Source organism: Penicillium cosmopolitanum (genome assembly GCF_028827165.1).
Source record: "Penicillium cosmopolitanum strain IBT 29677 chromosome Unknown utg000006l:49.0-5199605.0:1.0-5204138.0, whole genome shotgun sequence".
Lineage (NCBI taxonomy): Eukaryota > Fungi > Ascomycota > Eurotiomycetes > Eurotiales > Aspergillaceae > Penicillium > Penicillium cosmopolitanum.
In genome coordinates, this window is record NW_026622676.1 from 3,113,862 (window position 1) to 3,141,767 (window position 27,906).

The 27,906-nt window shown below is 49.7% G+C and overlaps 9 protein-coding genes across 9 annotated transcripts; 6 read left to right on the forward strand and 3 right to left on the reverse strand.

Moving 5' to 3' along the window:
• Positions 1 to 2,757: 2,757 nt before the first annotated feature.
• On the forward strand, positions 2,758 to 4,529 carry N7509_005684 (copper acquisition factor BIM1-like domain-containing protein; the record flags this gene model as incomplete). The annotated part of the gene is made up of 6 exons (XM_056630321.1): positions 2,758 to 2,854; positions 2,940 to 3,253; positions 3,324 to 3,494; positions 3,930 to 3,980; positions 4,041 to 4,333; positions 4,463 to 4,529. The coding sequence occupies 6 exons, from the start codon at positions 2,758 to 2,760 to the stop codon at positions 4,527 to 4,529; spliced, it is 993 nt and encodes a 330-aa protein (XP_056489623.1).
• Positions 4,530 to 4,967: 438 nt separating this feature from the next.
• Positions 4,968 to 6,176, reverse strand: N7509_005685 (alpha/beta fold hydrolase; the record flags this gene model as incomplete). The annotated part of the gene is made up of 1 exon (XM_056630322.1): positions 4,968 to 6,176. The coding sequence occupies one exon, from the start codon at positions 6,174 to 6,176 to the stop codon at positions 4,968 to 4,970; it is 1,209 nt and encodes a 402-aa protein (XP_056489624.1).
• Positions 6,177 to 6,853: 677 nt separating this feature from the next.
• On the forward strand, positions 6,854 to 11,146 carry N7509_005686 (uncharacterized protein; the record flags this gene model as incomplete). The annotated part of the gene is made up of 4 exons (XM_056630323.1): positions 6,854 to 6,895; positions 7,041 to 8,531; positions 8,569 to 9,661; positions 9,723 to 11,146. The coding sequence occupies 4 exons, from the start codon at positions 6,854 to 6,856 to the stop codon at positions 11,144 to 11,146; spliced, it is 4,050 nt and encodes a 1,349-aa protein (XP_056489625.1).
• Positions 11,147 to 13,075: 1,929 nt separating this feature from the next.
• On the forward strand, positions 13,076 to 14,816 carry hexA (putative Woronin body protein HexA; the record flags this gene model as incomplete). Its single annotated transcript, XM_056630324.1, has 3 exons — positions 13,076 to 13,536; positions 13,824 to 14,362; positions 14,431 to 14,816. Coding segments are annotated over 3 exons (1,386 nt in total), but the record flags the coding sequence as incomplete, so codon positions are not given.
• Positions 14,817 to 16,470: 1,654 nt separating this feature from the next.
• On the forward strand, positions 16,471 to 17,484 carry N7509_005688 (Cadmium resistance transporter; the record flags this gene model as incomplete). Its single annotated transcript, XM_056630325.1, has 1 exon — positions 16,471 to 17,484. One exon carries the CDS (start codon positions 16,471 to 16,473, stop codon positions 17,482 to 17,484), a length of 1,014 nt encoding a protein of 337 aa, XP_056489627.1.
• A 267-nt stretch (positions 17,485 to 17,751) lies between these two features.
• On the forward strand, positions 17,752 to 19,440 carry N7509_005689 (uncharacterized protein; the record flags this gene model as incomplete). Its single annotated transcript, XM_056630326.1, has 5 exons — positions 17,752 to 18,032; positions 18,093 to 18,203; positions 18,280 to 18,568; positions 18,627 to 18,704; positions 18,772 to 19,440. 5 exons carry the CDS (start codon positions 17,752 to 17,754, stop codon positions 19,438 to 19,440), a joined length of 1,428 nt encoding a protein of 475 aa, XP_056489628.1.
• A 427-nt stretch (positions 19,441 to 19,867) lies between these two features.
• On the reverse strand, positions 19,868 to 20,673 carry N7509_005690 (uncharacterized protein; the record flags this gene model as incomplete). Its single annotated transcript, XM_056630327.1, has 2 exons — positions 19,868 to 20,084; positions 20,147 to 20,673. 2 exons carry the CDS (start codon positions 20,671 to 20,673, stop codon positions 19,868 to 19,870), a joined length of 744 nt encoding a protein of 247 aa, XP_056489629.1.
• A 4,920-nt stretch (positions 20,674 to 25,593) lies between these two features.
• Positions 25,594 to 26,453, forward strand: N7509_005691 (pre-mRNA-splicing factor ISY1; the record flags this gene model as incomplete). Its single annotated transcript, XM_056630328.1, has 2 exons — positions 25,594 to 25,596; positions 25,698 to 26,453. 2 exons carry the CDS (start codon positions 25,594 to 25,596, stop codon positions 26,451 to 26,453), a joined length of 759 nt encoding a protein of 252 aa, XP_056489630.1.
• A 187-nt stretch (positions 26,454 to 26,640) lies between these two features.
• Positions 26,641 to 27,726, reverse strand: N7509_005692 (putative GTPase MTG1; the record flags this gene model as incomplete). Its single annotated transcript, XM_056630329.1, has 2 exons — positions 26,641 to 27,399; positions 27,463 to 27,726. The coding sequence occupies 2 exons, from the start codon at positions 27,724 to 27,726 to the stop codon at positions 26,641 to 26,643; spliced, it is 1,023 nt and encodes a 340-aa protein (XP_056489631.1).
• Between the last annotated feature and the right edge of the window lie 180 nt (positions 27,727 to 27,906).

Consider the following 27,906-nt stretch of genomic DNA (forward strand, 5'->3'; position numbering starts at 1 on the left):
ATCTCAAAAGAAGTAAATTTCTTGTCCAGTTCTAATTCTTTCAGTGTCCACGTCTGCGGGCTTTATAGGAGCAGAGTGAGTAAACCTTGGAAGATGGTGTCATTTTAGCCGATGGTGGGGTGTGTTCGAATCTGATCTCGATTTGACATATCCTAGTGAAAAGAGGGGTACTACTAGTAGTATCGGAAGTTAAAGTTGTGACTAGCGATCATCCGTGCTCATCGTGAATTATTGCGAAGCTTTTTTGTTGGGGCTTGGTAGACTATGAGTCAGCCAATACCCAATTAAATTTGCCGAGATCCAAAAAACCAGGGACATACTCCATTCAGTCAATTCCCAGCTAGAGATTAGGCATCCATTTGGAAAGTGAAAAGCGAAAGCCTCGGCATTTTTCAGCTGACCACTTCTTTGAAGCCAATCAGTGACCCACTTCATCCTTTTTCCTTAGTACAGCCACAATATTACGCCACTATGCGGAGAACGGAGTACATACGGAGTACACAACTACGTAGGGGTAAAGACCCAATATTTGGACAGCCACGTGGGTCTTCCGAGTCGACTTCAATGAACCCCTTTTTGCTTGGAAAATAGACCTTAAAGAAGCACTAAAAGATCCTGGATTTCTCCACCCGTCAGCTCGGAATCCAAAAGATTCGCACTATTCGCAAATCACCTTGAACATATATCCTCCACCAAAGTTCCATGGGTCTTAGAATGGTGCGGGAGGTGTGGCCGATATTCTGGCAGTAAGCCAATAGTGACCGACTTTTGCTACCGTATTACTCGCAACAAGTCGGGAACACCCTGGTGATTGATTGAAGAATGCAGATCCGAGTCCAGACCACTCCCTCAATTCCGTCCTTTCCAGGAAATTTCCAATAAAGTCCCTGTAACATCGTGGGATCGGTAAGTGATTGTTGTCTAAGTTCAATTTTTTCGGTATAATGAAGTGCGGTTTCTATGAGTGTGCTGGCCCCAGAGGCGGCGATGGAGCGAAATGCAATGTCATGAAGGGCAACACTGGCCAGTACTGTCCTGTGAATTGCGACAGGTACTACTGCCCTTGAAAACTTACAGGGAAGAGATATTTTTCTTGTTCTAGCTATAATTTCGAATAGTCGCGTGGAGACGAAATGCCAACGAAGTAAATGCCCGGGTGCAATTTTGAATATCTCGATTTGAAAGCTTCCAATTTTTAAATTGTCTATAACCACCAGCCCTAAATTCTATACTAGCCTAATAGAATAGAAATCATGAAACCGGGGAACATAGAGCTTCGGAATGACAAATCTTGAGCTAGACTTGCTGCTACACTGCAAAAAGACAAAGGTGGTCACTGGTTGGTCTCGGCAGGAAGAGGCTTTGGATCTCTTTTCCGATGCAATCCCTGACCCCTTATGACTTACGCCTTAGGACTTACGACTAACGCTGCACATCGGGATGCTGTGTTAAGTATTTTATTGGTGACCGTGGGGTTCCACATACTACGTTTATTATGCGAGAAGAATGGCTGGCCTCTCTCGATTAATCTGGCAATATTCGTTTGGTCGATGACGGGTGGCCGATTTTTCTGGCGAGTATTAGTTATGGTAATGCTGCTACTAATACTACTAGCATTGACGCTACCGATTTTCTTATTTCTTAAAGAAATATTACAGCCACATTATTCAAAATGAAATTTCTCTGCTAGAGGGAATATGAGTTGAGATGTTAGTATGTAGTAGATATCTACTACGGTTCTGCGGGAGGATCCTAGGCCCAGGAATACGCAGGAACAGACAGGAACACCGATAGTGAACACGCAAGAACGTTAAACGCCTTGCGACAGCTACAAGCTCGAACTTGAATCGGGCCAGCCCCAGTGCAACCAAAAGCATCTCGTTTGCAATTCGGTCCAAGAGGACTTCCCGTTCCCCGCTCAAGTTCGCTTTCTCGGGAGATCCCACGGAGAACCGACGATCGGTGGCCAGTGCAGTTCATCACCATTCAACGACTCTATCACCGTCACCTTCACCTTCACCATGCTTAAGACCTGCACTAGCGGTTCCTGTCGGGCAATCACCATCACACTGCACCACTGGCACTAAGCGCCCACGCCCGCCCACGCCCGCCCACCTCCGCCTCTCCTCTCTCACTGTCACCATCCTCAGTATAGTTTAGCGTCCTCCTCGGCGCTTCGAGCTGCTGGCGCCCCACCAATCACCACGCTCATCTCGACTGAGAAGTGATGGCACTTGCAGCAGGGCCGTGATGATCCCACTCCACTCAACAAGGTCTGGGCCATTCACACACAATCACCTCCTGCAGTGTCAGTCACATCCAAGTCCTGCGTCCTGACTCGTCCGCCGCGAACATGCCTGCACCCAACGAGAGGTACCCCTCAAAAAGAGGAATGGTCCTCCAAATTCCTCCAGTGGCTTGATTCTTTCTTGAATGATTTGATGCTTATCCTTTCTCTTCTCCCTCGTACCGTTAACAATCGAATGCGAGATCGACGTTGACCGTCGTCCCGTTCACAGAGGGAGCTTGACTTTCGAATAAAAAGGCCCGACAAGCAGTTCTTCGCCTGCTTTTTGGTGTGTACCTGTCGTCTTTTTGCGCCTGTCGCCCAGACACACCTTTCCCACACACATTTCGCCATGGCTGTGCACTCCATATCACGATGGACCTCCATCCTCCTCCTGCTATGTATCGGCCTCGCCCACGCCCATACCGTCATCACATACCCCGGCTACCGAGGCAACAACCTCCACACTAATGGGACCATCGCCGAGGCGAACGGTCTCAGGCGTTGCATGGGATGAGAAGAACGGCTCATACATTTACCCATACGGCATGATGTGGATGTATCCTTGTAAGGCGCACCGTCAACAATTGCCCGCGACTCAAATCGCTCGCAAGACTTAGCTCGGAATGCTAACCACAATTCATCCATCCAGGTGGCGGCATGCCTACATCTCAGAACCGAACTAAATGGCCCGTCAACGGCGGCGCTCTCGCGATGCAGCCGGGCTGGTTCCCCGGCCACCAGACTGCCCTGATCTACGTCAATTTTGGCTTGGGCGAGGTGCCTGAGAACATGAGTCACCCTGTCGTCTCACCTTTCCAGATCACCGGCCCAACAAATGACCCCTACCCTGGCACGATCTGCCTGCCACAAGTCCCACTGCCGGCCAATATCAGTGCGAAAATCGGTGACAAGGCCACTATCCAAGTGGTAGAGATCGCAAAGCATGGTGCGGCACTGTATAATGTATGTTCTTGCTCTATTTCCTCCCCCGTAACTGGTATTTCTTCCTGGCCTAACATGACTCCTTTCCTAGTGCGTCGATATCGAATTCGCCGACCCGCAAGACCCGGATATCAAGGATTCCGTGACTCGCGACAATTGTTTCAACTCTAGCGATATCAGCTTCCAATATATGTACACGACAAGTGGTATCGGGTCCGGGGCGGCTATAATTACGCCTCCGCAGCAGACCTTGCTTGCATTGGTACCGCTGTTACTAGCGACGCTTTTGGGCGGCCTTATGTAGATACGTTTTACATCACTTTTTCTTTCATCATTTGCATCTTGCGTGCGTTGAATTTGCTTCTTTGTGCACCATACCCATTCTATTTGATTAATATGTTACCAAAATTATTGAATTGGATGAGCTCAGATCTCTTATACAATGCTGGATAGTAGACAGCCTCCAATCTTACCTTCCTATATATTTTATTGAGTTTATTACTGTACGTCACTTCCCCTTGGACAGTCGCCAGCACCACCGCTCCTCCCATCAAGACCAGCTGGGCGTCGCTCTTGCCATGGATAACATCCATCACCACTCCTCCTCTTTCCGTCTCCACCCTTTACTCTTCCTTCCCTTTCGAATCATCCTGACATCCATCTGGCACCGTGACACTTTCTTTAATCCACCTTTTAGCCCTCACCAATCACCCGGGCGCCATTGCGCGTTTACGGCGCTATGAAAAAGGTTCGCTCCTCGCTTTAACTTCAGTATCTGCGACAAAGACTGATCAATATTGCTATTTAGGCCATCTCCAAGTCTCCGGTGGAAAGCCCCCAGGATTCCTCAGAAATCACTGGTTTGACGCCTCTTGTCTCGTCGAAAACGACTCAGGACCACTCCTCAACACCAGAAAAGATCCAGGAACCCTCAAAACAGCTTCCAACTGAGACAACAAAGATCCACAGCGAAAGCGCTAGCCGTACACCTCCAAAGCCTCCTTCGAAAAAAAGAAGGCGACAGAAGAAACCCTCTGCCCAAAGGAATGAGGAAGATCGCTTGGCTTACCTCGAGGGGTTGGAGATGCGAAAAAAGGACTGGTACCCAGACACTAAAGTAAGAAAGAGTTCGGGGGCGCGTATGTGGTATTTTTCTTCTTAGATGGGATAGGGTACAAGTAAGTAGGCTTCCTCTCCCTGCTACCCAGAACTCACACTAACTTCTCACAGCTTCTATGGCTTTGTGCTGGCCTACATTGAAAAGTTAAAGTTATCTGTCCTGAGCAAGCGAGTCTAGTAGTGCGATATTACACTGACTCTGCTGCTTGCGTGGCTTTTTGTGAAAAAGATCCACGAGGGGTATGATCGATACCACAATTCTACAAAAACATTAGTAGCAATCAAGCTACTAGATCAGAAAAGCCATCTCAATAATAGATAGTTAAGCCCTGCTGGGCGGCTCAAGTTGGACAACCTTGAAAGAGCTATACTGTGTCCTCTCCTCTTGGATGTATGCCGGAGCGAGACATAACTCTGCAGTTTGGACGACCCAGGGTCAATTGAGAGACGTATCTCTAGTAGATATGACGAAGTGACAGACTCGCAACACTGCTGCGTATTCAAACTGACCAGAACTGGTAAATCATCGTTGCGGGCATTGTCTCTTTGTGAATATCCACGAATGGTGCTACTTCTGCCAGTATCTTGGGGTATCTATATATACCAACTAGTATTCCTAATTAAATCCTCGCACTAGATCAATGATAGATCGCGCCACCTCATCCGGACTTTCCTGGGGTATCCAATGGCCAACTCCATCCAACAGCCGACACAGCCGGAAGTCCGAACACACCGCACCGCTAGTCATCTTATCCAACGCCCCTGGCTCCTGGTAAATCCCCCAGTCCTTTTTTCCAGAAACAAAAGCACACGGTATCTCAATCTTTTTCCCCGCAAAAAGATCATAATCTCGCGTATAACGGCCACCAGCAGCAGTGCGCACACGGTACCAATTCAGTCCTCCCTGGAAGCCTGTGCGAGCGTACTCGCCCACATAGACCGCAAGCTCATCATCCGGTAGCCAGGAGTGCGAGGATAGGCCCTTGGTGGGTTCGTCTGCCATGTCTCGCTCAATAGCTTCGGGCATCGTGGCATCTGCTGGCATGATGTAATACCCGGGCATTTGGACGACTTGATCGGCAGACCAACCGCTCAGTGGGTGGGGATTGTTGCCAGGCCAGGAGCCGCTTTTGAGATGAAAATAGCCTCGTAGGAAGTGATGGAGATCTTTTGGGGCGAGATTGGACATATCTGGACTTGCTTGTGGTGTGGAGTAGTACCATTTATAATGTTTGCGTCCTTGCTGAGCGAGCGCTTCATGGATACCTGATGCCGCCGCGGAACCCTCAGCACCAGCACCGGCAGCCTGTCCAGCCATTTGACCATCGTTGCTAGAATGGTTAGCAGTGTTAAAGGGTAGTTCAGGAGTCCCGTTGAATGGATGGCTCATGAGCACGACGCTTCGGAAGAAATCCGGCCTGACCACGGCACATGTTGAGGCCGTGACAGCGCCGCAGTCGTGGCCCGCGACGCAATGAACGGATCGATAACCCAACGCATTGACCAACAGGACGATATCGCGCACAAGGGTGGTCAGTGAGAAGGTGGACAGATCGACATCCTCATACTGGCGGGTATCCCAACCTGTAGTCCGACCGAAGCCGCGCTGATCGGGAGCGACGGCGTAGAAACCAGCAGCGGCCAATTTGGGCAGAACTCGGCGCCAGGAGTAGGCGATCTCTGGGAAACCATGTAGGAGGATTACCAAGGGACGATCGCGATCGGGAGTGGCGCCGGCTTCGAGAATGTGGAAGGTCAGATCAGTGGTCGCGACTAGACGACTGGAGACACCCTCGGGGAGGGGCAGTGAGGAGGTATTAGACATTCTGGTGATCTGCGATTATTGAATGGGAATCATTTGAATTGTAGGGAGGGAGTAAGTCAGCTTGTGGTGGGAGAGGAGGAGTTTATAGAGTAGTGAACGGAGAGGATCAGGCTGATGGTTGAGCCAGGAGTAGCAGGAGTAGCTATGGAGTTTAGTAATTACCGAGGTGGTAGTTAACCACTACTAAATAGTTAACCAAGTAAGCTGAGAAGTAAGTAAGAAAGTTGGATAGACTTTCCTCGTGCCTGACCCAGTAGTGGTAACTAGTAGCACTGGCACTGCTAGTGCAGTCCCAGTCCCTGTTCAAGTCATGACGCAAGTTCCCTTCTTCCTTTTTCCCTTCAACCTTCAATCCTTCAAACCTTCGACCTTCCACCACCAACACCCCTTCCTTAGCTAGTCTGACTGGCTTATCTGCATTCGCTTTTTTCCCTCTTTGCTCGTCTTCGGTCGCCCCTCCTCTCGTTCATTCGTTGCCCACACGCGCTCTTTGGCCCCCCTCCTCCCCGAAGCTACATCACGCATATCTCCGAGCAACTTTTTCTGCACGTCTCAACCATCCTCACTTCCGAGTCTTCCGTCCCGATCTTCGGATCCTCCCCGGCGCTGCTTTGTGCAGTGTCCGGTTGGTTGTTTGATCGTTTAGTTGTCGTGACCCTCGCAGACCTATAGCGATTATGTTCGGCCGTCGCAAAAGGAGCTCCTCTCATCATCATCAGGTATGTCGTCAGAACTGAGAGAGAAAAGAGCGAGAGATCCGCTCAATCAAGGCCTCCTCACATTACTCAATGCCCACTTGCATGGTCGGAAATGACTTAATTGATCGCGAACAATGCGCTAACCTACTATACGTGCCTACTATAGCCACTCTCCACACCCGCAGCACATTCAGCGCAGTCCGCAGCGAGCCATGCCTTCCTGAAGTCACAACCGTCGTCCAACAGCCTCTCCTCTGCGGCGGCTGCGGCCGCGCTACGGAATCTCACACCAACCCCGACGAATGTTGAAGATGTGCAGACCAAGCGCATGGTCCAGCGACGGGCCTCGACACAATCGCCGGCCAGCCCGATGCATGGCCGTCGCTCGGCGAGTGTTGGTGGTGGAACCCTCCGCAGGTCTAACAGTTCCAGCTCAATGACCGCCAGAACATTCCGGGATTCATCGCCGAGTCGCCCGTCCACAAGCTCCGGCGCCTCTGTACCCCAGACTCTGCCCGTCGATGTCCCTCCGTTGCCGTCGCTGCCTAGCCAGTATGCTCCGAGAAAGCTTGCTCCGCGCCGTGCCGCTAGCCTCGAGCCATCCATGCGATCTCCACCGGCATCCCCACCACGAGCAAACACACGAGGATTGAGTGTAGATCGGGAGAGTGCCTCGGGGTCGCCCACACATACCCGCCTTCAAAGCTTGACAACAGTGCCAGAGTTGGATCGCCCGAGTAGCCGAAACTCGGTCAATTTCTCTTATCCAAGGGGCTCGCGACCGAATTCACCCACTCTTCCGGAGAATCAACCTATAAGTCTTGGAGGGACTGCTGTCCGCGATGTATCATCGGTGGAAGTGGCCAGCGCTCAGCAGGCCCTTTCTCGGATGTCGGAGAAACCGGTCAACGCGAGGTCAAAAGCATCGGCAGTGGGGCGCTCCGAGGCAAGTCCTGCAAACAAGTCAGCTGGACTTGCAGCTGGTACTGCTATCGCTGCCGCTCAAGCAGTTAGCGCGCAGAAGAGCAGCCCTCGGCCAGAGCCGGATCATGCAAGGGCTACGCGAACAGACCCTGGACCTTCGGCAACTAGCCCGCAGAGGCCGAAGGTCGAGCACTCGCGACCAAATACGACATATAGCTCTGACACCGAGCATTCTTCCTCCCGAACAGTCCCGAATCAATGGCCCTCCGGTGTGCCCGACCACGAGTCCCAAATCCAGGATGATATTGACATCTCCCGCACTCGGGACGCCAGCAAGAAATTGGCTAATGCCTCTGTACCAACCGATCATCATGAACCCATTGCCACCCCACAAAGGACGCCTCAAGTAACACCACATGCATCACCGAACGCAGAAAAACAACCGACACCTCAGCAAGAAGCCCACCTCGAACAATCCAGCAGCCCTGGCCGATCGGCGCGATTTGCTAAGTGGCTTTCTGTGACGGCAACGGGCGAACAAGTTCACGAGCCTCCACCAAGATCACTTTCTCCCGTCAAATCGGCCCTCAAAACTACACGTGGGAATTCATTGTCTCCAGAGAGGGCCGCCGCTGGCCGAGTTGGTCTGACCAACAGTGAACTGTCCGATGGTGGCACCTCGATTGCATCTGATGAGGGACCCCGGGTGGGTGTCAAGAAGCGAGCTGTTAAGGTGAGCTTCGATGATGAAGCTGAAGTTGTTGGCGTAGCAGCCAGCCCCCCCAACATCGCCAGAGGAGTATGTTCCCGAGTCTCCACCATCCAAATCCAAGACTCGCAAGAATTGGTTCAACGTGGTGAAGAAGAAGTCCCCGGCAGCCGAGTTCATCACCAACGACGACGACTTTGATGATGTCATGAAACCTCGACCCGCGCTTCCATCGTTTGGCAGTGTTCGCGGGAATCGAAATGGAGGACCTGCCCGACCACCGATCCCGAATTTCAGTGACAATGAATCCACTAGCTCATCTGAGGATGAAGCCACCGCACCTTTCACATCCTTCTCAAATGACCATGCCCTTGCAGGGATTCTTCACCACGAACAGCAGGAGCCCTCGCAACCTCACGATAGCAAATCTGTGGAACGAATGTCAATAATTGGATCCGCCCCATCTCAACAAGATGCAGCTCCAGCCGATAGGTTAGATGGCGTGGCGAATGGTGGTATTGCTGAACAGCAACCGCACCCCAGTACTGATTCTCAGCTACCTCCGCCTTCGATTGCCGTGGAGCCTGCAACGCCTCCTGTTGACGAGCGCAAGAGTTTCGATGTCCAGCGATCATCTCGATCATCTCTTGAGAAGTATCAAATCCCTGGTGGCTTCCCGCCATCCAACTCGGATCGGAGCCTTAAATCTGCGACCGAAGCCCAGACTACCAAGAACCAGCCCGTGGCAAGCGCAATTCCGAATTTGGATGAGGCGAATAAAGACTATAGCGACAGCATCTATACTGAGAGTGACCATGACAGTATCTATAGTGATGCTCCCGAGGACCCTGAGGACGGGGATGGGTTTGGGTCAATCAATGCTATTGTCGACAGTCGATCAATTCCCAGATCAGCACCGCTGGAGCCGATCGCCGAGAGTCGCGATACTACACCAAGGCCTACGGAACGGACTGCAGTCGTCGAAAATGACCCACAAAATGCAATCGATCCATCCGAAATCGATCGCTTCGCAACGCCGTCGGAAGAGCTGGTGAGCCGCCAGTCAGAGAAAGCATCCCCGCCTGAATCTCCAATGAATCTGCAAACACCTTACCCTCCTTTGTCGATCGACACCCAGGCCCGACCATCAAATGGTTCCGTTCAGATGAATAACAAACAAAGGAGGCCTATGTCGGTAGACGCCTATGGTGGTAGTCTCAGACTTGCAAGATCCTCGCTATTCTGGCCATACAAACGGTACTGGAAATGGCAAACCTCGCCCGCTTTCTCTGGGCCCAGCTTTCCAGGCGCGAGGCCCAGGCCTTCGGCGTACAACGTCGAGTGGCAGTGATTCATCTAGTAGCTTCAAGCGTGCCAACTCTTCTACTCGAAGTGACGGCCCCCATGCGATGCGGCGGACTATGAGAGGCAGTGCTGCAAATGGTCAGCCGTCATCTCCTTCGGCCAGGACGGAGTCCCCAATTGATCACCGGCCGCTTTCATCTGGATCCACGTCCGCGACTACTATGAGGAAGACGCTCCGCAGCCCAGGTGCTGGTGGTGAGAAGTATTCATTCTTCTCCACGAACAAAAAGGCACCACGAGCGCGATTTACTAAGCCAATTCCCAAAGGGATTCAAGGAACCCGATTCGCAGATTCGGACGATGAGCGTGGCCAAGATGAGCCTCAAGTCTTTCGCAGTCGTTTTGCAGATTCCAGCGATGAAGGAGAAGAACCCAACAATGCCATGCGACCTGTCCGTGGAATCCCACGCCGCAGAGGTACAAATGATGGCGATTCGACCGAATTGGAGGACAGCTCGGAAGGAGAGCGTCACCAACACCCTCCTCAGGTGGGCGCATCTCTCCTCAGACCCATCCCGCCACGTTCTCGCGATCGAAATGTTGCGTCGCCGAACATGTCTGGTATGGCCGCCGTGGCGCGCCAGCGCGGCATGACGCAACGAGAACTAGAGGAATTCATCATGCAGCCCCCGCAGAGTCGCAAACCATCTATCCTCGCCCGACTCGGCTTGAAAAAAGGCAAGAACACAAACAACCGTATCAGCAAGGTGGATGCCGAAAGCCCGTCCCGAAGGGATACGCCCCTCGAACGGTCGCGGCTGGAACGCGACCAGCTGCGAGAAGAGCCTTATACGAATGGAGTTCAGACGGGTAACCAGACAACCGTGACTGCAACGCACTCGGAGGCCCCGTCTTCGCCTAAGTTGATGAAGAGGCTCACTAAACGGAACACTATTGGAGGTGGTCAGCAATGGCCACTTCGTCCCGAAGCCCAGCCACGAACGTATACTCCCGAACCAGTCGTTGAGCCAAGTCACAGTCTCCCATCATCGCCTTTGCAAACGCAAAAAATAGAGCCGGTGGCCGAACCAGCAGGACGCAACGGAAGCATTACTGTCAATGGCGGCAATGCGCTGGGGACAACCTCCGTTCTTAAAGAGCCCGAAGCACCCTCAGTCGCAGCCGGTCCAGATATCAACGACGCTGCCTCCGATATCACGAGCACGACGAATCCCGAGGATCAGGGTGCTACAGTCCGGGACGTGGTGATTGCCGGACCGGGACGAAAGAAGCGATTCCCGATGCTTCGCAAGGCTTTTGGATTACGAAAATGATGCCTCTGAGATTTGGTGCTACGGAGTGCCTCTTTTCTTTTTCCACTTCACAATGGACAGAAATTGGATTTGTTTCCTCTTTCCTCATTACAATGTTTAATGTCTTTCTTTCTCTTCTTCTATTATTTTCTCTTCACTGTTGATTTTTTTTTCTGTTACTGGGGGAAGGAAAGATACCCGGCGTCGTGTCTTAAAGAGAGACAGACGTGGATTCCATTTCCAAGTGGATCTAATCTTAATGACTGATATACGCGGCCCCGATCGTGGGTTTGTCTCCCCGCCTGTTTCCACTTTCACTTTATCATTTTCATTTTTCATTTTCATTTTCTTCTTGTCCGGGACAGAGCCAATGGCTGCCCCCGTTTTTGCCTTGATACTCTTTACCTGCCCCCTGGCTTTTGAGGGGGCAGGGGAACATCCAGGCCTTTCTTTTTTTATGGTGATTGCGTGCGATATACACTTTGATACCCTCGTTTCTTTCTCACCGTGTATAATGATGTCTCTCGTTGGGTTGGGCTGGGTTGGTTGGGGAGAGGTGGCGTGCGTGGGTTCGCCAGCCTCCCCTGCCCCCTCTACCAGCCTCTTTTTTAGACGCTGTTTCATAGATGTACTTTTTTGCAGGCTGGGAAAAACAAATCGAATCAATTGGATGGGATAAGTCCGAGCATTGTAAATTATTCAAGTTTTGCCACCGACAAAGTACGAAGTAATGGTGTAATTGTAATTGTACATTGTACGATTGTCTGTACATGTTGCGATTCAACATTAGTGTGTATTCTGTATGTATTTACGTAGGGTACGATAGGCACCGCCATTGATCGACAGTGATGAAATGGACAGGACACAGAGAGACCAGCTCCACTTGTCCACAATCACAGTCACCGCACCCACCACCGGATTGCTCGGGTGGAGCAACCCCCAGCTCAGCTCAGCTCAGCTCAGCTCCGTTGCCCAGCCCTCGGGATAAAAAGTCTGGCGGGTCTAGACGCCTGCAGGTTGCCCGATTCACCGGGGGAGGTTGGGCGTGATGCATCCATTACCGCGCGATACGGGTGGATATGAGACAATGCGTTGTCGGGTCCACTGGTGGTTTGATGCAGGAGAGGGAAGAGAGAAGAGGGAAGAAGATCCAGAGGGTGAATTGCGTCAATTGCGTCAATTGGGGGAGACGCGAACCACAGAGAGGATGTCCTAGTTGAGTTAGTCCTCGGGACTCCGTAAACAAAGCACAAGCTGTGCAAGCGAGTGTACCACTGTAAGTGCAAATGCAAAGCCACGGGGAAAGCAGAAACCAGGGAAATCGGCCGATCGGCGGGACCCGGCTATTTTAGGGGTTGCCCCCAGGTGGTTGCCATGGCAGCCACTGCCCACATGTGACGGTGTGTACGGTATAGTACAGTGTGTACTGTACGGTGTATCCGTATTTATGTATGGGAGAATTGTACATACAGTACTCCATACTGAAGAGAGAAGAGGAATCAGTGATGTTCCGAAGACAAAAATGAAGTCCAAATAGACTACATTCCAGAGGGGAACATGACACATTCCAGAGAGTATAACTCCATCTATATAGATATGCCAGGTGATTACTGGAGTGAAGTAGGAACCTCGGAAGCCGATCCCACCGATCGGGCCAAAGGGGGTAAACAAACCAAACCCGCGCAACCGCAACCGCAACCGCGAAACAATAAATAACCTTCTCTCGCACCTCCCCCTCCTGCTTCCTCCATCCTCCTCCACACTCTACCCTACTCTTATCCCTCTTCAATTCAGTTTGTACTCTGTACTTACCCTCCCCCCCCCTTCATCCTTATCTTGAAAGATCTGATCTCCCCGATCACCTCCTTTCTCCCCACTTCTTTCCCCTCCGAGAAAGACTTCTCCCGTCAAGTCTTTTCTTGTTTACCCTTTCGAGTTGTTTCACGACAGTTCGAGAGGAATTCAAGAGAAGACGCTCCAAAGTCAGGCAATCTGGACTTTGACGCCCGTGTCCCCATCCCCTTCAGTGTCTTCCCGTCGTCGTACCGGAGTGACGCTGTCTCTGAAACTACTCAGACGAGAGTAGAGGGAGAAGTTCAACTTGATCGCACTTCAGGCGTCGAACGGGAAGATACTCGAATCTCCGCCACTCTCCAAGGACCCCGTGTCAAAGGAAGAGAAGAAGTCGAGTTTCGTGTGAAGGAAGAAGCTCCCCGCAACCAATTCCCGCCTCAGTTCCAGCAGCAGAGCCAGCAGTTCTCGCAACAGCAGTTCCAGCCGCAGCAGCAGACCCAGCAGGACTTTCAGTACACTCAGGATTACTCCCAGTCTCAGGACATCCAGCACTCCCAGCAATCCAACCAGCAGTTTGACCAGCGCTACACAGCCGAGGTTGATCTGACCCGTGAACGGTATGTTTCTGCGCCGAGCCCATCTTTTGTTTACCCAGCCTTCCCGATTCAACCAGCTGTCGCTCTGTTTGTGCCCAAACACGAGCCACCGCTGGAAGAAGTGGAGCCACTATCGTCTAGAGGCGCCGATTTTAGCCCCAGACTAAATTACGTGTCACGAAACGGGCTCCACTCCCCCCAATGAGCGGTGTCCCCCGTTCTTGTTTTGTTTATATGTTTACACCAATCCACTCAACCCCCTCCCCGGACATCTTCGGCTAACTTTTTACTTCTTTCCCCCCTTATAGCTACCCCGACCACCGTCAGTCTTCTGTTCGTTTCGAGGAACGTCCCCAAGTCTACGATCAAGTCGTCGAAGATCAACTCGACGTTACTGAAAGAGAGTATCGCCGCCGTACCTCTCCCGCCTACGAAGCCGACGTCTCTTTTGACCGTCGCTACCAACCCGTAGACTCTAAGGAATACGCGCCGACTTACCCCGTCGACGTTTCTTACGACCGAGGCTACCAGCCCCAGCCCGCTTCCGCTTACCCCAGCGAAAGCATCGCCCGTCGCGAAGTCTTCGCTCCGGCTTCCAACGTCCGTGTTTCTCAGACTTCTGTCCGTGACACCGCACCCGCATCTCGCAAGATGGGTTACTACGACGACGAGGGTCAGTACCACTCCTTCCGCCGTGGCGTGGAGCGTGCTGCCGACCGCGTTCTGCACCCCTTCCACCACCACGACCACCATCACCGTGAGGAAATCGTCGCTGACGAGCGTGGCCCAGCCCGCTTCTCCGAAGGTGTTCGCGAGGAGGTCCGCATTGTCGAGCCCCGTAACAAGGGTATCGCTGGCGAGACCGTCCCCATCCCCGTCCACTTCGTCCGCATTGGCGACATCCTGATCCTTCAGGGCCGTCCTTGCCAGGTCATCCGCATCTCCGTCTCCCCCAGACCGGCCAGCACCGTTACCTCGGTGTCGACCTGTTCACCCGCCAACTGCAGGAGGAGTCCAGCTTCGTCTCCAACCCCTCCCCCTCCGTTGTCGTCCAGACCATGCTCGGCCCTGTCTACAAGACCTACCGCATCCTGGACCTCCGTGACGACAACCGCCTCGTCGCCATGACCGAGACCGGTGACGTCAAGCAGGGTCTCCCCGTCATCACCCAGGGTGGTCTGTTCAAGCGTATCCGCGATGCCTTTGCTGACGGCCGTGGCTCCGTCCGTGCCCTCGTTATCAACGACGGTGGCCGTGAGCTCGTCGTCGACTTCAAGGTCATCCACGGCTCCCGTCTGTAAATGTATTTTCCCGGGTTATATTCCTCGGTCTAGCCATATGATGTATGTGATGTGTGTGATGTGATGTTGCCATGACTTCTCTCTGCTCTGCTCTGCTCTGGCTAGGCTGTGGTGTGTCGTGAATACGTGATGATAAACTTATTATTTCTTTTTGTGATTATTATTTTCCTTTGTCTGACGATTTCCTTTCCGCGACGGTTGCGAACTATTTTGCCTGGTGTGAAAATCTGATTGGGCTTTTACTCTTAACCCCCTTTTTCCAATGTCTATCTCTCCCTGTAGTTCAATTCACGCTCGACCTTGACTCGCCTGTTCGTGGGTGGGTTTGAGGTCAGCTCATGTACCTAGCGATAATGCAAGAATCAGTTCTCTGAAGATGAGATGTTTTCCCTCGTAGATTTTGCTACGTAGTGACTAGTGACTCTAGGGTCGGCTTCCGGTGCTGCTGGGAGCTCAGTTGGTCGGCGGTTTGTTTACTCGTACTCCTTGGCGCCCGGACTCGGATCTTCCAACTTGGTGGCTGATAAGATTGCCGATGTGAACTCCAGTTCCGAGTATTTTTGGAAACTTGAAGTTGACCTCGGGTACAATGGTCATTGAATTACTAGCCAAGAGAACCTTGAACGCTGATCGTCATGCTGTATCACCTAGGAATTGGTCATGCATGAACGTCTGACTTGGATGAGTTGGGCATTCAAACTGACCTGACCTGATACCGGTCCGTGACCCTGTTGTACTAGTAGAAATATATTCTGGACCCTTCCGAGTCCAAGCCCTGGAGGTTTCCAGTACTGCGACTGGCAGTGCTTAGACTATTACGGTATTTAATTCAAGAATACTAGTATAACATGTGTATACCTAGGTAAATACTACCTATATGAATGCTAAAATATTAAAATACAGTGATGCCGAGAATACATTGCAACTCCCGTCTTCGAACCCCTAGCAGGTGGCATGGCACTGGCACTCCACCAGCACTGTATACACCACGAGAGTAAATTCGCAAATATAATAACTTCCACCAGCCATTGAATAAAGAAACTCTACAAACAAACTCTCTAATCCCTGCCATCATATATAATCTATTTAAATAATTCAAAACTCGAACTCGAAAGTAAGAATGCTCTGCCCAACTGCCAGTGTTCCACTTCCAGTGATCGGCACCACGTGATCAGCCCTACGGGGCAATTTGGATGCCTGGCAATAGTTCATCCTCCGTACTGCATGACCTGTCATCTGGATCTGCTACTTCAAGTTTTCGACAGTGCAGATAGAAGGAGCGCCCACTTGTGGAAGAGGAATCTAGAATCACCCCTATCAACATGAGGACCTGATAACCATTAAACTTCGACCCAACGCCGCGACCCGCCAGGTCCAGATCCAGATCCAGATCCAAACCCCCTCCGCATCGAGTCGAGAATCCACCACCGAGAACATCGATCACGGCAGAGCAGAGCAGAGCAGAGCAGAGAAGAGAGAAAAAGCAAAGCTGCACTCCACTGCAAGCAGCATACATTAAGAGCCCGCCCAGGCCCACGCTTTAGCCAAGCCAGATACACACCTGGGACTAAAAACCCTCCACCCTCCAGGCCAGCAGGCTGATCGCGAAGCGAACTTGAAAGAACCGAGGTGCCCACCGAATACACAATTTATGATGCAATTCGGCAAAGCAATCGGGACGGCATGTGCGTCGTTTGCGATCACGAATATCGACGATGCATTCGTGCTGGTCACGTTCTTTGCCGAGGCAAGCACACGCAAGAATGCCACTCTCACCCCGTTGAAGATTACCATCGGGCAGTATCTGGGGTTTACGGTGATTGTGGTTATAAGTATGATTGGGTTTGGCGTGTCGCTTGTTCTGCCTTCGGAGCCGATTGGGTTTTTGGGATTGTTGCCTATGCTTCTTGGTGTTTGGGCTTTGATTGGGTTGATATTTGGCGGGGATGATGATGATGATGAGGATGACGACGTGGAGGATGGTGATGCTGCTGATGGGGAGGCAGGTGAGGGGGGAAGGGAGGAGGCTGTGGAAGGAGATGGAGGGAGGGGGAATATACGATCCAGACTGGGCTCGTTCAAGGGCATTTTCAAGGTCGGATCGATGACTGTTATTAACGGGGGTGATAATATCGGGACATACATACCGCTCTTTTCGCAGGCGAAGGGTGCGGAGATCGCTGTCTACGTCGTTGTCTACTACATCCTCCTGGGGGTATGGTGTCTGGCTGCGTGGCTGGTTATGAAGCAGAGGCATATTTTGAAGCTTGCGCAGAAATATGCCGAGTATGTTGTGCCGTTCCTTTACATGGGGCTCGGTATTTACATTGTTGTGAAGTCTGATGCTTATCCATGGTCTATCGAGCGCATTGATGGAGATATCGATTCTCATCCTGGAAAGCTTGTTATGGCGGTTTCTACGACCGGGCTGCTTTTGTTGTGTATCGGCGGAATGGGGTTCCTCCAGTGGTGGAAGTGGAAAAAGGAAAAGAAGAACACTTCCGACGAGACGGGGGCTGAGAGGCTGGACTCGCCATCCATTGATGATGATGGTCTTTCAAGGAGAACTGAAGTTGAACCCCCCTTTGACGATGAGATAAAGACTGCCGTTCAAACCCCTGCCTCCGAGAATGACTCTCATACTAGAAGGGTAGGCGATGTTACTTAATATTTCTTGGAAAATATATTTCTTTGATAAAACTTCTTCTAAACGTCGTGTCTAAGATGTCCGTGTTTTCAGTTCATTGATGACCTCGCTCGGCCCTCGGCCCTTGACTGGAACTCTTTGTTTATGGGGAATTATCCATCGACTGGGACAGCTCTGTCCCATCTGTCTTTGTGAACGGACATTCCATGGTATGCTTTAAAATCGATACTCCCACGAGTCCAAAATGCTCTACTCTAAGCACCATCCGTGACCTTTTGCTGTTCCAAAATGCCCCTAAGGGAGCGCAACCCAAAGAAAAAGACTCTGAAAAGAGTTCGAGATGAATCAGGTTCAGAATTAGAAGCCCCTCAGAAACGTCGAAGTGGAGATAAAGACCCCAAGCAGGTCCCTGCTGAATCGGGAGCCCAGGGCAAACCCCTGCAGCTTAAGACTCGCGGTCCTCTCCTTCCGAAACGGCCAAGAACATGGGAACCCCATGATCCTCCAATCACTAATTACAATGATGTTCCTGTGGGGTGGTCAATGGACGAGCCGGATATCCATCAAAAGTGAGTGCGAGTAGTGGATGTTTCAACTTGAGGTCTGCTAATGATGACTTCGTACTGCAGTGATATTGAAGGCCAGATTGAGAGATGTCATGTAAGAATTGAAGAGGGAATTATGCCTATTATATTTGAAAAACGACTCGAGATGTATGACGGGCTAAAGAAGCGACGAGAGTAAGAGACCCCCTGTAGCAACATCTATTTGAAAGACAAAAAGAAAAAAAAACTTTATCTAATATTTTATTTCCAGAGAAATGCTTGCCTCGGAACCAGGACTATCTTGGGAGGTTGTTTTACGCCTTGAAAGTCTGAAATCTATCAGAGAAGAACTCACCGAGTCAGAAGACCCTACCGAACAGCTTCCAAATGTGGATGCAATCATCGCAGCGTACCGATCTGGGAAGTTGACCTGGCGGCCCGGATACGTGACATTTTGGTCGAAGGGAAAAAAGCTCGGTCGATCAAAGAAGTTCGACGTTGACGACTTCCTGGAGGTTAACAGGGAGCATGAAGGGCATAAAGGATTCTGGGTGGAAGGGGTAAGTTCCACTGTGATTCTCATTGTGTGCTAGTTGATGATGTTAACTATTCTGACAGCGCGATGGGCTTGAGCCGGCTCACAGTTATATAGCCAGTGAATTACTCGCCATGTATCCTCATGCGTTTGAGCACGAGGTAAGCTTGTGGCATACTAGCTTCAAGTTGCTGTATCGCTTTCCTGACTCCATCTCTTTCTATCTAGATGACCCTTGATATTCGTATCCCAGGCTCAACAGTAAGGCATCCCCTTTATTTCCTTGACGATACTGGAGCCACCCATATGCACATCTTTCAAGGAGATCTAGACCTCCTCCATACAATGGAACCTAATCATCAGGCGCCAGGCCTCGGCTGGGTAATATTGAATACAAGCAACGGCAATATGAAGGCACCCAGCGTTCTATTGGAGGCTGCACTATTCTCAAGTACAGACGTTCAATTAATACCGTGGACAACAATTAATGCCGTGCTATACAGAGGAAGCCAGTCAAGCCCCACGGATTTCAGGCTTTCAGGAATTTGGTGGCGCCACATGATCGGCATTGCATCGCTTCCAGATGATACGGGACGCTTACACCTGGCAACTGAAAGGAAGGATTTTGATAACCTTCCCGATTTTGATAGAGACGCAGAGGCTGCTCCACCCCCAATATCATGGCATGCGCCTGCGGCTGCACCGCCTGCGCCACCTCTTCCACCTCCACTATCTACTACGACGAATTGGGCTTCAGGGAGTTGGGCCATTACTCCAGCTGCCCCCGCTGCCCTAGCAGCTCCTGCAGCTCCTGCAGCCACTGGTGCAGCGGGACAATCACGCAGAAGAGGATTGAGAGACAGGGCGGCTAAAGGTCTTCGAAAAATCTTTAAGTAGTTTCTCTTTCGATGAAGATTGATGTCTTATTTTGACTTTCGTTATTGAATTTGTGTGATCCGTTGGTTATCGGGCGAAATGTAGTCAAAATTTTGATTATGTTCTTCTTTTCGATTCGAATGTTGCTTGCTATGCGATTAGTAGCTGTTTAACGATACTAGTATACATGAAGGTTATTCGACACTTACAGTAGCATTCTTCTCGAATCCCAAGAGCTGGGAGATCACAAAAGGTACTGCAGACTAAAATCCTCCAAAAATAACACAATCTGATGTAAGGCGTTACTAGGTGATATTAACTCAAAACAACCAAATGTAAGTAAATGCTATGATTTTACCTCAATGCCATTGCAAAGAATTGCCAGGTAGAATTCGGATAGAGGCTTCATTCCAGAATGACCCACTCATCTTGAGAGCGTGGATTCTGGTTACCCTGCGCCTGTGAGCCATTTGAAGAGACCTTCCTTGACCCCCCCTATACCAAAACAGTCGAAAAGAGGCTTGTATGTGATTATACAAGCACAAATTAGATACACAGCTGGCTCAACTTCAGTCCATATGCTCCGGTGGATGGCAGACCATGTCACGTCGTAGCTTTGAGTAACAAAAAAGAATTGGAACCGTAGGATGGAAGTGATAAGACCACTAGAGATCTCAGATAATTAGCATCCATGCTGTTCTTTGGGGAACAATAATAGTATACTGACAGGCTACCAAGAGCAAATGTGAATGTCAACTGTATCTTGGTTATAAGCTTTGTGTGTAGGGACCATATCACCGGGACGGGAAGAAGAAGCATCACGACGTCGGTAATAATATTTGGTAGAGTAGACAAGGAAGATACAGACTGCATATTCAAGCATTTACTACCGGGATTATCCTGATCCCAGTTTGCAGCGAATGGTCGACATACAAAGGAAACGAGGAGAATCTTGACGACGATAACGATGGCGAGGACCCATATCATCGCAGTACTTATAAGTCGTAATATCGTAGGAGTAAATAATCGACGATACAGTATAAGAATCGATATCTTTGGAAGATTGGCGGTGACCACGTAGATATAAGCTTGCATCAACCGAAATTTGCGTTCCAATACTATGAGGTTCGGATTCGTTGCGTTTAAATATGCTATATGGTAGCCGATGCCAGAATATTTCAGCTCGGCTTTGGTTACACCCGTTCGTATTAGCAGGGTTCCACTACAATGGATATCCTCTGATATAACTGTCATAGCATACCGATAATCACCCCTGCAAGACCTAGTTGTCCCAATAACGAGACAACAACCACTAGATCGTCAAAGCCGAATTTCATTTTGCTCCTATATCGGACGAAAAGTCGAAGGACCACGCAGATAACCTGAGCTGGAACCAAAGCTATCGTAAGCACAAAGAGCTTCTTTCCTGAGTATTCTGCCATCCTGCCATGGCAAAGCGCTGATGGGGTTGCGATAAACCTGTGTCAGAATTTAAGCAGAGCCTCGAGGGTTGGGGATTTGCTTATTAGATATGTTATCAGTAATGTGACAGATATTGATACTACGTGCTTGCAATGGATAAAATTATGGTGTATTGGAAAGGCTAGGTTAATGTTGTACTGAGTGTGGTATCTGTACAACTTGAATGAGTCGAGGTTTGCAGTCCTCTTCGGCTATAAAAATAGCCCAGGATATTCCCAGGTAATTGTCATTCGTCACACATACGAGATACCCCTCGGAAGAAGACGCTGCGAGACCGGAGAAGCACCAATCGGAGTGTAAAGATGAAGATTGAATCGCTTACTTCGGACAAAGCATTGCCCTTAATGTTTTCCCCTGGGCTATATCCGGGAAAACATGCCCATATGAGCAGTAGGATTCCAAGAGAGAACTGACCATGGTGTCTAACAGTCTCAAACAGTACCTAGGTATATATGAATGTTGAATAGTACCATTAATACTTCTTTTCCGGGCTTTTTTAACCGGCGCGTCACATTTTCTTCATCTGTCATCCAGTCACTGGCCAAGGACAGTGTCTAGCTGTGAACAACTTGGATTACAGTGGCGACCGTTATCGCTCTCCATTTTGAAAATATGAGATCTGCTCTTTCAAGCCCTAACCACATGATGCACTAATCCCGATATGGTATTCTAGTATTTCAAAATCTGATTTTAGGTCGAGCGGTATAGAGCCGAACGCGTAGAATGCTGATTAAGCTGTATGGTCATGTATTATTATTATAGCTCCAAAAATTAAACTACACACCCCATGCTATTGTCCAACTTAAGCGTCCCAACTCTCTAGAGTTACCCAACAGTCTTTTCTAGGAAAATAGCGATCCAAGATACCCTATAGTGGCTTCCCTGACAGGATTAACCCCATTGTTCGCTTTTTTGATAAAGCATTGGTTCAGTTTATGCTGCTATCATCAGAAGAGTTCCTAGAGAACAAAAGCTGATTAGACCAAGGATATCATTACTAAGGGTTCTATTAGAGGGACAATATAGAAAGATACGTACCAGGTTCCCAGAGTGAAACCTGCAGCGATGTCTTCAAACAACACTTCTTCCGGGTAATCCCAATTCCAGGAGATTGAAAATCGAGAACAAACAAATTTGGAACTCACACTCTTACCGCGCCCTAAATGGCGAAAGTACTTATGAGCTCGGGCCCATTTCTCGCAGCCTGAAGGGCAGTGATGTGTATAAGAGTAGCAGCCTTGTTCCCAGTTATAATTCCTGAAAGGAATCGCGCCTAATCATAGGATCGGGGTTCAGCTCAACGAAATGTGCGCCTTGTCTAAGACATGAGATGGAAAGAGCGTCCAGATCCAGCATGTTTGTGTTAATATATTTGAGAATAGGATTCCACCTCTCTCCCTCGGGAATACAAAGTCCTTTCATGCAAAGTGACACGATATTTTGATGCTTTCTGAGAAATTCGAGCAACGCATTGACAGTGACCGGGAAATCGATCAGGCAAAAATGCTTTAGCTGACGCAAGTAAACGTTATCGGCCATTCTTGTGAAGAATGTATAGTAGCTTTCGGGCACTGATAAATCGCGGTGATAATCGAAGTCGAAGGCGAGGCATAATTTAACAAGCTTGGCTGCGCACTGAAGTAGCTGCTCTAGACCAGAAAAGTTGTCTGATTTATAAGCACCACCTCGGCCATTTAATATAGGCCCTGTGAACAGTGACCGCATCGAGCCTTGCCTTCTAGGAGGGTTCCACTTTTCACCAGAGACCTTCAATCCAAGACTTTCGATCGGTAGGTAAATGTCACCTAAGCGTTTCCCTTTTATCTTTTTGAGATGAACAGCGATTTCCCTTGCTGGAACGCTGCAGAGTCGACCTGGCTCACTGTAGGGTTCACAACCTTGATAGATGCCTAGTTGCCGTAATATAGTAGAGCTTCTCGCCGCGGCTGCTAGTGTGAGAAAGCACACATGGGATGCCCACCGAAATGTGAATGAATGCCGAAGCGGTATGTTTATTCCAGGCGCGATCGTAATATAAGGCTGTATTTTGATCTCATCTAGTGCCGAAAACTGATTCAGCGCATTTACTAGAGAATCAATAATGAATTTATCCAACATCGTATTACGCTCCTTCTGTAGGTTCTTCAGCCATTCCATATTTGCTGGGTCTCTGCTTCCATAGAATGTTTCGAGCTTGCGCCTTTTTGGATAGTGTCCACAGTGGTCGTAAAATGTGGCTTGGATGATCAGGCAACGCACGGCATTTCGAAAAACGGGATGTGAGGCGCGTTTATCCAATACCTGGAGACTACCTGACGTGAGATCTGTTCTTACTTGCGACGCGAAGAAAAGAAAGCGAGGGCCGAGGCATCGCTGTGAGGTGTATTTGCTCACAAGGCGGAGGCTTTTGATGGTGTTGAGATCGAGATATTCGTTGATTGCATCAAAGATCTCCGAGGGAACACAATCCCAAGACATATTATAGATTGTAGATGAGACCTCACTGTCGAGCCTTGCCTATGAATTTAACCCTAGATGGACATCCAAGAAAGTGCCAGGCCCTATGCAGTGAAACAGCTGCGAGACGTAACTTAGTGGCGAGACCAGTGTGAATACTTGTAGAAAATGATGAAAGAGCAATGTGTCTTATTTACAAGAGTTATCGCTAAAGAGCCCTCATGCTCATGATTCAGGGGCGGAGGGTAATAGTTGTCCGTCATGTGACTACGTCACATGATAAATGCATTGTAGTCCGTACAGTTGCCAGTCCAATGTTTGCCTTGTTTGTCACAGTACAATAGATTACTGTCCAGGCTCCTAGTTTGAATGTACCTTTCATACTGGTATCGTGGAAGACTTAGTATTGTTACATGGTAGATACAAATGCTATATTTAAATCACTATCCGTATTAGGTTAGCGTATCATGTGATTAGGGATTGCAAGAGCATCTCTCGTCTCCGATATGGAAGGCAATAACGGTCGCTACTATAACATTCCAAGAAGCTTGGCTTCACGGGACTTAAAAAAGTCACCTCTTCGAGTACCGATCAAGCCATTGACGTCACATATTAAGACACAAAAAAGGCATTCTTCGAAGTTATCGGCCCCTATAACGGCGATTACAAAATTCAAGCGCTCAACACCTGTCTGCTCCCTCACAGACTCCCAAATTTGGCTGTGCCCTATATTACATGACAGTTTCCACTCTTTCACCTAGTGGAAACCTTTCTTTCCCCCATAACTGATCATTGCAATCTTCCCCCCCCCCCACAGCATCAGCAAGCCGTAGTGTAAATATACCCGCCACTCCCGTTTCTTTGCGTAAGCACCCAATACCAGGTTAGATATGGTACCCGGGGATGATAGAAGGGTCATTCCTCGTAGTCAGGCCAGGATAACCTAGAGCTTCAGCTTCTGTGAAACTAAGTTGCTCCGGCATCGCAATTGATCCTTGCTTGAAAGCTCCGGCTCGCCGAAAGGTACCATCGATCAACACAACTTGACCAGTTTTCATGGATCCTCGCTTCTGAAAAGAGTCAAGGCTCGCTGATAAATCAAGGTAGCATTTTCATTACTAGGGTCAAATGAAGTGAGCTTTTTCGGAGTACCAAGGTCGGTTCCTCCATGGGATTCGTGGATGATGCTGAATTTCATTGACATTGGGTACTTTTCTTGTGGAATGATGACATATCAGCAAGACATTAGCCTATCAGAGATACAGTTAAACGAGATGAAAGAAGCTCCTGCTTACATTGAGCGACAGTCCCAAGACCATTGAGCTCGATATCAGTCCTGTGTCATACCCACCAGTTGCTACTTCGAGGCAATGCCCTTGAAGTTATAATTGCTTTCAACTAGACTTCATCATATCCATGTATTTAATTAGAGTGATTTATTCCTCGGCCAATTACAAGGACTCAATTCCTTCTTCTCCGGTGGTATTCCATTACCAGGTAGTTTTGGGACTCGGCTCAGATCGATAGCGATTGGTGGCCACGATTGAGTATATCCGACTAGAGGCAGGGCCCCGGGGAGAAAATAATACAGCGCGAATGCGGAGTAAGTTAATAGAAAGATCGATATCATTTGAAAGTCAAAAAGGGCTCGTTGGATTTGTAACTAATCATACTGCTGACGCCGAATTATTAATTGGTCTAGAGTGTGACTCGGTATCATTAGTTTATAAGCCCCAGTGTTTATCCCCCCGATCGTTATTCCCGAAAATAAGGCGAGGAACCCCGATTCTAAAAGAATGATGCTGGACTTAATTTCAGTGAAAAGGATGATCATTATCTTAGCTGGTAGTCAATCTGGTAGAGTGGGTTCATCGGTGATGGTTAACCATGCTGTTTTGACATCCTACCATGAGTTACATCATATTACCGATCGTTCCTTTAACTAGCGAGGCAAAGTCTGTGTATTGTATGCCAGAGAAATGACAACGGTAAGCTTAATCGTAGATTCATGATGTAGGCCAGATGGGAAAGGTTCGATGGGCGACAACCTTAGGCAGGGAATCCTACCCAGAGGCTCCCAGGGGCTATTTCAATGGGCTGCGTGATAAAAGGGCGACCACGTGATGATAAGCGCAGCAACCCGAACTTCAACGGTCGAGCTTCACTTTTACCATCCGGACCTCCCACGACCCTCGCTACCACAAACCGGGTCGTCGGTTTGACATATCCTTCAAAATGGTAAGTATTTTACCATCTGATTTGAACCCCCTTGGAACGACTTTACCCACTCGCGACCTACCGTACGATTTTGCTAACCTCAACCTCCACGCCATGAACAGGCTCGAAACAGCGAAAAGGCGCAGTCCATGCTGTACCGCTTTCGGGCGCAGCAGGCAGCGGACATGGGCATCATAGACGTCACCCGTACTCGACGACCAAAGGCCATCACCAGTATCGACGCGGTCCCCACGTGCGAGCGCTGGCGCGGCCAAGTTCTGAAAGAAGTCTCTCGCAAAGTCTCGCGCATCCAAGAGCCCAGTCTCAGCGACTACCAGATACGCGATCTGAACGACGAAATCAACAAGCTCATGCGGGAGAAATGGGCATGGGAAATGCAGATTAAAAATCTCGGCGGGCCGAACTACATGCGCGGATCCGGTCGGGTTTACGACGACGAAGGGCGTGAAATACCTGGCGGTGGCAAGGGTTATCGATATTTCGGTCGTGCGAGAGAGTTACCTGGTGTCAAGGAGATGTTTGAGGCGGCGGCGCGCCGGGGAAAGGGCCCTGCGGAGGAACAGGAGGGCGCTGGTTCCGGTCGCGGTGGAGACATTGCGACCAGGAAGGTCGATGCCAACTACTTTGGCTATGGTCTTGATGAGGAAGATGGAACGCTGCTAGCATATGAGAAGCAAAAGGAAAAAGAGGCGCTTGAGAATTTGCGTGTTCAGGGCGATGACGACGCCGAGGATGGCTGGGAACCACTACCTGGTGATGCCGGAGACGGTGTGGAATGGCGACTTCCCACACTCGACGAAGTTCAAGAGGAGATGGTCGACCGGCGACGGAGACGCCTATTGGATAAAATATCCTGAGCTTCTCACTCCTGCATATGTGGAGGGGTTTTTCTTTCTTCAGTTCTCGGCGTTACGGATACTTCTGCGAAATATTCCATCTCGAGCATTGTTCTTAGTTCTTTTTTTTTTTGTTATCCATCGACTTGGTCGTTCAAAAGATTAAATTTTCGATTCAGGGGGTTTCTTTCGTTATATGTACAATACATTACTCGGAGCTGCTATTCACATCCGATCTGTTTTTCCGAGTGACCCTCTCTATCCTCAATGCCTGTGACATGCTCATCGGAGGTTTATAATCAGGGTCGTCTCGTTGGCGCTTCTCCGCATCCAAGTCATCCAGCAGAAAGCGACCAATGTCGCCTTGTCGCCATTTCTGGACGAGATGCAAAGCCGCAGAGTCGATGATGGGCACTCCGCCTTTCCCAAGTAGCCCAGTTTTTCGCGCAAAGTTTTCGAGGAGAGGCATCACCTCATTCGTAGGTTCCGACCATCGCTGATACGCCTGCGCATCATGCAAATTAATCTTGTATAATAGATAGTCCACAAGGGTGACAGGTGAGATGATCGCATCTTTAACACAGCCACAGAGCGCCAGCTTGAGCATATTTTCCGCATCGGGGACATATGGCATGAAGACACCAGGTGTGTCTAGCACATATACATGCGCGCCACTGTCGCGCTCAATAATCTTCACCGGGCTTGCGATTTTCCGAGTGATGCCTGGCTGGCCACCGGTCTTCAGGGCTTTCGCCTTGCCCACGCCATGGTTCCTTAGATGATTGATTAACGTTGATTTGCCAACATTGGGCATTCCCACTACCATCACGCGAGATCCGGTCAATTTATCTGGAGCCGCAGCGTCGTTTCGGAGGTGTTTGATTATTTGAGATACATCGGCGCGGGAGGCTGAGCTGGTGAAGAAGACAGCACTGTTCGGGTCGAAGCCCCGCACTTTGTTTTCTGTCTAGAAGAGTAACCTTCAGTATGTTTGTAGGGTTTATGCAGAATGAATAAGAATGCGACTGACCACCTGCCGTGCTGAAGATTTTGGGACGCTGCCAAGATCTCTCTTAGTATAGACGACTATTCGTCGCTTCTTGCCCAATGCCTCTTCAAACACAGGGTTTATTGAGGTGACAGGGGCGCGGTAGTCCCGGCATTCGACCACATAATCAATCGATGCGAGCATGTTCTTCATCTGGGTCAGACCGGCGCGGTGATGGCCCAGGAAATAGGATCTCGGAATTGCCCCATAATTAGGGAAGACTTGACGCGGTATGAACTGCGCCATTGTTGCGTAACAAAAAGGATCAGCTGGTTAATATGATAGTCATTATCGACTTCCAAAGTTCAGCCTCGTCACAGAGCGAGTCGAAGGAGTGTTATCGACTCGGCGCAGTTGACATGCTGCGGACAGAAAATATTGCCAGTGGGATAAAGGCGGTAGGCTGGGCGGTGTAAGGGGATGCTC